The following is a 10,339-nucleotide window of genomic DNA, read 5'->3' on the forward strand; positions in this document are numbered from 1 at the left end:
CGCACAGCCGCCCGGCCCCCCCGTCCGTGCCTCGGAACAGCCCCGCGCCCAAGGATAGGAGAGTGGACAGAGCTGGGGGTTTGACAGACACTTGTTCTACACACGGGCTTAGGACACCCCAAACCTGCGTGACCTCCCTGCTTTCCCACTTAAGAAAATTTCCTTTCTTATTTTTTCTCCTGCATTCTCAAATCATTACTTTAGTATAACTTGGGGGAGGGTACAGGTTTTTGAATATGAAGACATTCTGTTACTACATGGTACATACTGCAAGACACTGAATACTATATACATACAGCAATTGCATCAAATTATTGTATGCAATCTGTAAAACTCGTTGCACACAAATAATCCTTAGGTTTATACTAATTTTTTTAGTACTAGAATATCTGATGATAAAATAACATCATTACAAGTCTTGTATTCTCATTTTCACATTATACATTTTTTTATAGGCACATATGTATATACAGTGGCTATTTGCATAACCAGTTCTATATTCCAAAACAGCCCTTCTGAATTAAGAGAGATTCTGGAGAGATCTGTTTGTTGCTGAATTTGAGTTAGTATTTATTTCTTCAGTGCAACTGCAGATACTCTCTGCAGTGCAAAGTCCATTAATTCTCCATGGCTCTTGGAAAAAGTCAAGATGATGGCAATATGAGTCCAGCTTTGCTGATGTACTTAAAAAAAAATACAGTAGCAATCCATGTCCATAGGGTCAGTCCAAGGTCATTTTGGAAAGAAGTGCAAGACGGGACCACAGCAGCAGCTTTACTGTCGTTTAAGGACACATCAGAAAAAACATACACAAGTTGTTCATAACAAGTAAGAATTTTCCAGTTCAAAAAATGAATTTTACTACATGAGAAACAAAGGGGTGAAAACACAAAGTAATTAATCACAAGGTACTATTAAAAACAACCTTTTCAATATACAGGGTACTTATTCCACTTGACATTTTGTTTAGAGGAAAAGCTAAATTACAATCTACCAATAAATGCAGAAAAAAAAATTGTTTTTCTGGTAGCCCTCAAACAAATTAGTTTTGTTTTTACACATTGATGTAATTTCACAGAATTTTTAAACTGCTGCCAATAGTGAGCTGAAGTCCACTGACACACCAACACATTCCAGATTATCATGTAAAACTAAGTATAAAATATTATTTCTGGTATCTGTCCATCTTCTATTGATGTACCATTGTTGTTACCTGGTGAACTATAAAAGACAAAGCATGTTTTGCTAGCAGTAGGAGATTCATGGATCACTTTCTTCAAACCTTTTGTTCCATAGTGGGAATCAGGACCCTGAAAAACATCACAAGAGATTAGCAACAGAATGGAAGTGGGCAAGACCTAAAAATTGCTGATGTTCAAACACTACTGACTCAGGCTATTTTAGTAGTATAAAATTTCTGTACCCACATCACATAAATTATGTACAAAATCGCAGACAACAGGAGCAAGGGCCCTGTGTCTAAATAACAAAAAATATATTTCTGTGACAGCAGACTTAAACCAGTTGATTTTATCCAACTACTAATGAATACTTTCTAGTATTTCTCCTTATCACAGAGATTGTCTATATTCTCACTTAGTTCCCTGCCTCAGCTGCTTTTAATGTGCAATTTTTTTTCCAACCCACTCAACTCTGGTTTCTGTATTGGTAATTATATTTAGAAGAATATTAAAAAATTTTGGAGAGATAAATTTGTCCACAACACTAAGGGGAGACTTTCTGAGAACAAGTAATTCTTGCCTATTATTTCAGCACTAGTATATAAAAAGTGATGAAAAAACAGCTGTTTTCTTGACTTTAGCTAGTGGTTAGAATATCCTTGATAAAAGAAATCAAACTTAAATTTTGATAGAGAGCTGCCAGATTACATAATCTAGATAGTGCTTTTTTTCTCACACAGAACCAGCTATTAGAACTCATTCTAACTCCTACATCAAGCAAAAAAAGTGGGAAGGCACAAAGGATCCAATTATGAATTCCATGCTGTGGCCCAGAAGAGGTGTAACAGTCTTACAAGTTACAGTGGAGTTTTTACTACATCCTTCTTTAGCCCTAAACTTAAAACAAATTCAAGATCTAGAAGACACTTTCCCATCAGAAGACTGATAAAAGAACAAGTCTTGCATCAAAGTTAACACTTTCTTCTGTACTGTTAGACATTCTTACTTTCAGCGTTGCACAAGCTGTGTAGCACACCGTGGGCAGAATCTCTATGGGCTCTTTGAACATAACTCTGAAGGTACTGGCTGTTCCATCACAGCTAAATCCAGTGTCGTTCTGTCCTAGCGTCTGATTCTTCTCATAATCAATTATCTGGAAAAAAGCATGAAAAGTGTATTTTTATGTTGACAAGCGTGAGAAAGGTTCTGATTGTATGCACATGAGAAGATTACAAGCAAACACTTGCCTACCCCACCCTGCCTAACTGCAAGGACAGAGCAGTCTCAGCTGGAAAGAAGCTGTTATTTCCTGATACCACTGGAGCTGACGCAGCAGGTCGGAACGATGGCTCGCGAGTTTTACAAGGGCTGTGGGCACTGCTCCAGCCAGGTTAAAGTCTGTGCTTGGGAGATGAAGAATAGCTTCCAGACCTTCAGCTTCTGACCTTCATATACAACATCTGATCCTGTGCTTAGATTTGCTGATCTCTGTACACCTACACAGCCCACATGAGGGAAGCTCGTTCGCTGGCTGTGGCTAGTTTAGAAAACAAGTTTTTACAGAGCATGTAGGCAGTCAATGACACCTTCATAAAAGAAAACATGAACTTGTGATGTTACATTTTATACAATTTATTTTTTACCTTGACTCAATATAAAAATTACACTCAGAATACACCATATTTATTTTGCCCTCAATTTCAGTGGCAAATAGGAATCACTAGTTCAAATGTAGTCATAACAGATACCTCCCTTCCCATTTTGGATTGCAATCCTGATCCATGCTGCCCAGTACCTCTTGCAGAAGTTGGATATCAGAGCTTTAGAGTAGAGCACTTCTCGTGATTACTGCACTAAGAAGAATCCTATCAGCTTGAATAGGTTATTATTAAATTGCCATATAATTTTTAGTATTACACAAATGAGATGAAGCTCTATTCTAGGCAAAATGTACTTTAATTTTTTCCCCAGCCACAATCAATAGAAATATTAACAATTATAATGCTGAAGTCCTAAGCCCTTTTCACATAAAAGATGTATTTGCAGGATACATTATCACTACTTTATGACTAGTTTTAAATGTTTAACTCTCTGAAGCTCTGCTAGTACTGATGCAGAGCCAAGAAGAAAGCTAGAGGCACAAGACTTAAATGACTGTCTGAGAAGACTGTGACAAAGTTTCAGATTCATCAGTTATTAAGGGTACCTCCAGGATAAAGAAAAACTATATAAGATGGACAGCCTTAATATGAACCATAAAGGTTTATTTAGTCTTTCAGTTTGAATCAGGAAGATCTTTTTCAAGTGAATCTTCTGATCATTCCCACTAATATGCATTGGTTTTCTCTGAAAATATCTCAATTCTTTTCAGATTAAATAAATCCAGCAAATATCCTGAGGGAATACACCGAATGCTTGTATCTGCTAACAGGAATTCAGCTGAGAGGTTCAAAAAAGGGTTTATGTGAAATAAAAATCCCCAGGTATGTTAGGTATAGCTGCTAGGTTCCTGAGATCAACTCTTTTTGTTCTAAAGATCCTGTCTAGTGCACTATGCTACTCATTTACAGGGATGTATAGTTTGACAAAACCAAACTGAAGGTACTTCAAATAGAGGAATTTGCAAGTGAGCTTTTAAAGTGAGGAATGTGGAAAAGCCAAATTCCTTCAAAACCTCATTCCAGATACATTCCGTTTGGAACATCATTAAGAGGAAAGGCACAACACTTTTTCCTTAAGAGACAGAAATCCCTATCCTTAAGTACAGAGTAGTCAGATAATAATAATCATCAAATAGGAAGCAGAAGACAAATTGTCATTTAAACAGAATGTCCACTAAGGAACTGAAACAGCAATTCCAGCACATGCTAGAAGTCTAGAAAGATAGGGACAATAGAATTTCTGCCCCTATATGAAGTCACAGACTATTTATTTCACAAAATTTCTCATGCACCTAATAAATCAATGTGGCATGATAGTACCAGGTTATGAAATACACAGCACAGGGTAAAACTGTGCCAGTCATGGAATGCTAATATTTGTTATAAAGCTTAGAATCAAAACAAAACCAATCTCTACAAGAAAAACAATTCAAATTGACTGAAATTCCACACTTAAAAAGGAAAAAAAATAGAGTGCTGGATCAATACTAGTAGAAGACAATCCTGACCACAACATGCTAAGGGATCTAATAGGCTACAGGAGCAGGAAATACAATTTTAGTGGTGTCTTCGGTTACCCGCTGGGACCGGGCAAGGGTCACATCAGGACACGAAGCAGGGGGACATTTTTAGATGCTATCACTGGCCACTTTGTGAGCCTGCTAACCAATTGCTCAGTAGGAAGAAACACATTCCTTGATTTGGTACTGAGTGATGAGTAGGATCAGATTCAAAATTTCATAATGGAAACACTATGTAACAGTGTCCATAATATACTTAAGAGTCAACACTCCCACATGAACAACAAAAGCAAATCCCCCACAGCTTTGCTAAATTTCAAAGAGAGGAATATGAGGAAGCTTGTTCAAAAGAAACTAAAAGGAACAATTAGGAAAATCAAATCCTTTTAAGAAGCATGCAGGCTACTGGAGGACATAACATACCCAAGTACAGTATCAATACATATCTCCTATTAGGAAAAGCTTGAGAAAAGCTGGATGTTGGAAAACACCTACACTGAAAATGACTGAAGGACAGGAGAATACAGGAGAAAGGGAGCAGAGTTTCACAGTGTTCTTCCTTTTGCCTAGTCACCCACTTATTCCCACCTGTGACAAAACACAGCTTAGACTCCTGACCTATTGATTGCTCCCTCCCAAATATAGACCAAACCTTTTGCAAGTGCTACAAGTGTAGTTCCTGTACAAGCCTATTTAAACATAATACACTGTACCTGTATATTAACTTGATAGTCTGTGGGTCCATGAATAGATCCATATAATCCAAATCCCACTATGGAAATTCTTCTGTTAACTGTGAACCTGGTAAGACACAAGCCAAGAAAGGAATTCAAACAACTGTGGTGAGTGTGTTACCTTATTTCAAGTAGGAAAAAGACTCCCACTGAAGAAGTAGGGAAGCAAACTGAGAATGGCATTGCATTTCTTTTTTAAATAGCATTTTTTATTTAGATTTCAATACTAAGAAAAATACTTTGTCAGCTAGTTAAAAGCTTTGTTAATTCCTCAAGATACTCAGTATTACGAAACAAAACATAACCAGATTCTTTTCAGTATCTCCAAAACAAATACACATAAGACTTGGTATTTCAAAAAGGAATATACAGGTAAGACCCAATCATTCTAGAATGCACCCAATCCTCCTGAACCTCATTCTTTGCTAGTTTGCATTTTATGTGTGTAATAGCCCAAGTTATTAAAAAAAAAAAGGAAAATATCAAACGTGTGCAACAGAGCCAGCATGTTTGCAACTGTATCTTATATGAAAATGTCAAAGTTGAATGATTTGTTCCCTTTCTTCCCACACATTTCTGTCTCTCCTTCAAATAGTTTCCGAAGTCCTACCTGATCCTGTCACTTGTTCCACTGTAGCCCCAGCGACTCTCCACCTGCTGGAACCTATTAATGCTGCATTCTTTTCCTCTAAGGCAACACCTTGGTCGGTCAATATAATCTACTTTAGGTTTAGGATTGACGGTAAAGTGCAGAAAGAGATTTACTACTTCCCGATCCGACAAGATTCCAGATTGAGCAGGGCCTGTGAAAAAACAAAACTTCTAAGATGATTTGAAGGATTACCCCAGCTGTTGCATTTAAACCACACATATTCACAAACTGAAGACAACAATAATATTTTCCAATGGCCAGAGCATAATCTGCAGAATGTTTTGCTTTCATTTGTGCATCACAACTCTTATTAGTACAGTATTAACAACAGAATTGAGTGTTAAGCATCTAAACACAGTTAGACAGCACTGAAAGATGGTCTAACAGTAAGACAAAGAACTCCAAAACTCACCTGCTGCAAACTCTTCGATAGTCATTAATGGAAAACGGATTAAGGAAAGGGCTCTTCCAAGGACTTTTTGTTTGTTCCCAAATGTCACAGGCAGTTGTTGTCTTTGACATTCTGCTTCTGCCCAGCGAACAACAGCTCCAAAGAGCCTACTTTCTCGAATACTGAGAGTGTCCCTTTCTAGAACTGCACATAATGTATCTAAAGACAAAACAGTCAGCAGCTTTAAATCAGTTTTCATCCAAGGCAGTAACAGTGCTACATTACGTAGCTTAAAATACTGAGCACACACAAAGAACATTCATAATAAGACTATTAGCTTTGTCTTATTGTTACATGTGTGCGTATATATATATATTACACATAATTTACCTTACATAAAAAGTAATCTCTCAATGACACATAGACTTCAAACTAAAAATTAATTTTCCTGCTATAAAGACAGGATATGAACTTCTTGATTCCTAAGAGTGTAACTAACCTCTGTAGTGATAGCCAATATCCTGAAGAATCTCCATGGCTAGGGCAACATCAGAACTCAAAGTGACCAAGCAGTGAATGCACACTACTGAAAAACCAAGTTACTCATGCTGACACCATCATACTCTCATCTGGGCAGCCAGCTGCCCATCTGGACCAACTATAGCCACAAGCAGCAGTGGTGCACACAATACCAGTTTAAAGATACATGAGAGTGATCTTAAGCATTGACATATTTGCCATCCACAAAGCCTGAAGGTGAAACACAAGATCTGAGGCAAGGTACATGTTTTACAAAAGCAACTTATCCTGTATTTATCACTCCTGGCCTTCTTTGAATAACAGGTATGCACAAATTATCATGGAATACAAGTCAAAAAAATAAATGGGTTTTTATATTCTGAATCTTGTGTCTTTGGGAATTTTTATCTGCCTTGAATTTAAGTAAAGCATGTTTGCAGTTATAGAAAATAGCATATTAGAAAGTCAAAACAGATTGAGACTTACCAAGACTATAGGTCACTCACAGTCTTGGTACAAATCCCACTGAACATGAGTTAACAATAACTTTACAATTTCTTTAAGCAGTGAAATACCTTCCTTCAGTCTGACTTTTTCCCAGAATCTAGCTGAATTGGAGTAAAACCGTAGACACATATAGTGGCAATGAAATTGAGTAAGCAAATTTACAACTGCTAGCTTTTGATAGAAGATTAAACAGAGAAACAGTTTATATATTCATTTTTTAAAGCAGGTTTCATTAATTGTACCTGATCTGTGCAACTTTGAATAGATAAGTACCATGTGGCAGCAGAACAGTGTGACTCCTGCTGCATGTACAAAGCAGGTGTGGACGCCTCAGGGACGAGGCACAACCCTCAGCAAGTGAAAGCTTTGGCTTCAACGTAAAGTGTGGTGTCACCACAGTGGGAGCCCTGGGACACCACCACTACTCCAACGGGGACACGATGCAGTGGAAGCCAGCTCAGGAGTGAAGCTCAAAGGAAAGCACTGCAGGGGTGGATAACCAAGAAGGGAAGAAGTGCTCGGGACTCTGCATACTCAGATGGGGGAAGGAACTATCCTGTGATTTCATGCTTAGAACACGCAGAGTGACTTACCTATGTCGATATCTGTAAAGCCTTCTGCACTTATGGCATCCATAGTGCTTTTGTCTATTGTGTCAAGACAAAGACTAGCAAGCTGCGGTTCATCAAACAAACGAGCCTGGAAAGATAAAGAAGTGCATCTTAAGCATAAAGCTGACAAACTGCTAACCTTAAAAAGCAAACTTTTTACTCTAGTATAGACATAAATTAAAATAGAATGATTTGTCTAAGTACTCTTTGGGTTTATACCTTGAAGAGCACTTAAAATCTCAAAGGAGTACATAATTAAGGAGAATTTATCATTTCCCTCCAATTACCAATTTTCCTAGAAAATCAAAATTAAGCTTAAATTTACCTACTTGAGTAAGCAGCATAAAGGCATTATCTGCTCGGAGATGCTTTGTTAGGAAATCCACACAATGTGCTTCCAGGGCAGGGACTGCATACTTTTTAGCAGTGTATAAAGTAGTCATGACTGTTTCTGGACCAATCTGAACTTCATCTGAATAAAGAAACCTATAAATAAATACACAAATACAGATCATAAAAACATATCTTTAGCGGGCAGCCAAACACAACAGTCTCTCTGCATTTAGAAAACAGGCCAAAGATTTGCATTGTATACAGTGCAACAGTTGACCTAACTGCATTTTTATAAATAAAGAAGCTAAGTTAAAGGGTTGAAGAAAGAGTATTATGTTAACCTAATGGCATACATTTGTTTTAAACATGTATTACTCCCTCAGACTGATCTGGCTGTACTAGTTATACATAGCTCCCCAACTGTAAACAACAGCTGAGCTGCAGAATTACTTAACCTACAAATGCATGCTCTCAGTTCATCAGGAGAATATCAATGCACAACCCTCTATGGCTGTATTCCTGAAATTCATTTACTGACAGTGCACACTGGCTTCCCCTCCATGAGGGAATAGTGTCAAGGACTTAGATTGTGAGAACATCTTATGTCAAAGTTACCCCTCTGTAGTATTCAGAGAGGAAAGGGAGTACATTCTAGCAGATGACCTTGACTCTTCTATTCCTGCCACAGCAAAACACTCTGGCTTGTCTCTACTGCTTGAGGCAAGAGGATTGGTTGAGATTTTAGCATAAGCTGTGAACCAGAAGATAGGAGCCTCCACCAATACCAGGAAAAAACCCCATTTCCTGAGCAGTTGTTATTTGAGACTAGACAAGATCAGATCTATTTTAAGGTTCTGTATGGAAACTATGACTTTTTAAAAATAACTTTTCTTACAAGTGACATTTAAGTTAATTTTAGCAAAATTTCATCAGCCTTTCAGATAACAATCAAGAATAGTCTGTGATTTACAAAAATACATTTGTCCCCAACACATAAGTAATTAAACATAATAAACCAAGGCACACTAGCAAATGCAAGAATTCCACAATGAAAACTAAGCCTTTCCTTTATATTTCTTAATATTTGTTCTTCAGAACATCCTGGAAATGAATGACACACGGAGACAGAAGGTGTGTTTAGAAGGGTTTTTAAATGTAGCAATAAGCAATTTGTATCCAACAAGAGAAACTTGTGAAATTAACAGGCTTGTTAAACCTCCTTGCAACATAGAGAAATCAAAGTAATACAAACCTAAAGTTTCAACGGAAGTTCCTCACCGTTTACATTTCTTATATTCCAAGGAAATTCTAATTGTCAGTAGTTGCAAACACACACTAAACACGGTGTTCAACATTAAATTTGCTGCCACAATACAGGTACATATTTACCATTACAAGACTCCACTCAAACAGCCAGCTTGCACATCACTTCGGAGATGTGAATGATGCTCTAGATTAATTTTTTAAACGGGATTTAAATTGAACAGCACCTAGGAAGAATTAATTTAATTAAATGCTAACTTTTTTTCCTAAGTAAAAGTTTCATACAGTTCAATTAGAACTGATTTATGAAAGCTATGAACTATTATTGTCTGTTGATGAAAACGATGGGCTGACTTGCTAGTCACAACTGCTGACAAATTTACTTTTAAGAAACTAATATTTCATAGGTACAACTTTTGCATACTAAATTGACAACTTCTTCATTAAAGCACTAGAACGGTGCATTTATATTTTGGTTCTAAGATTTAAAATAATCAGTTTAATATGCCATAACTTTCATTGCATGACTTTATAGGAGCTTAGAGTCCAAATCATCTAAGTTGATTAACAGGCTGTAAAAAAAGCAATACTGCCATGCAAACTACAGTCTACATTTTACAGAATCAAAAAAAAAAAAAAAAAAAAAAAAAAAAAAAAAAAAAAGAGAATTCCAAGTTGGTTTTGGAACATGATTTTGATTTTATTCCTTAAGTGAATCCAATCTGAAGCCAATGAAGTGACACACCAGAGGAGCTCATCTGGCTTGTGTTTCACTTTCTGCTCTACCTTCTAAAGAAACAGGGTGCAGTTCTAGGTGTGTCTTCCCTCTAAAAAACCCCTGCTCATATGTGCCAAGAGCTGTGTCTCTGTTAACTCTGCCCTCTGTGGCACGCCTGAACTAGCACAGCTTTATGTTTACACCACTGTTCCTCCTCCACTTAACTCAGTGGCACCGAAGATCACTTAT

General features: G+C 37.2%; 2 protein-coding genes across 2 annotated transcripts in view; both read right to left on the minus strand.

Moving 5' to 3' along the window:
* CUNH15orf40 (chromosome unknown C15orf40 homolog) overlaps window positions 1-266 on the minus strand; it is a 3,364-nt gene extending 3,098 nt beyond the window's left edge. Inside the window, exon 1 of the mRNA XM_017742552.1 lies at window positions 255-266. Within this exon, the coding sequence (XP_017598041.1) occupies window positions 255-266 (12 nt within the window). The remainder of the gene's footprint in view (window positions 1-254) is intronic.
* Window positions 267-354: 88 nt separating this feature from the next.
* The window catches only part of BTBD1 (BTB domain containing 1), a 12,815-nt gene continuing 2,830 nt past the window's right edge, over window positions 355-10,339 (minus strand). Inside the window, exons 2-8 of the mRNA XM_017742711.1 lie at window positions 8,106-8,262; window positions 7,759-7,864; window positions 6,161-6,358; window positions 5,707-5,899; window positions 5,076-5,163; window positions 2,188-2,334; window positions 355-1,310 (exon numbers count right to left, since the gene is read on the minus strand). Coding sequence (XP_017598200.1) covers window positions 1,152-1,310; window positions 2,188-2,334; window positions 5,076-5,163; window positions 5,707-5,899; window positions 6,161-6,358; window positions 7,759-7,864; window positions 8,106-8,219 — 1,005 coding nt within the window. The 5' untranslated portion in view covers window positions 8,220-8,262 and the 3' untranslated portion in view covers window positions 355-1,151. The remainder of the gene's footprint in view (window positions 1,311-2,187; window positions 2,335-5,075; window positions 5,164-5,706; window positions 5,900-6,160; window positions 6,359-7,758; window positions 7,865-8,105; window positions 8,263-10,339) is intronic.

The sequence above is a fragment of the Corvus brachyrhynchos genome, unplaced genomic scaffold (genome assembly GCF_000691975.1).
Source record: "Corvus brachyrhynchos isolate BGI_N302 unplaced genomic scaffold, ASM69197v1 scaffold97, whole genome shotgun sequence".
NCBI classification, from domain to species: Eukaryota; Metazoa; Chordata; class Aves; order Passeriformes; family Corvidae; genus Corvus; species Corvus brachyrhynchos.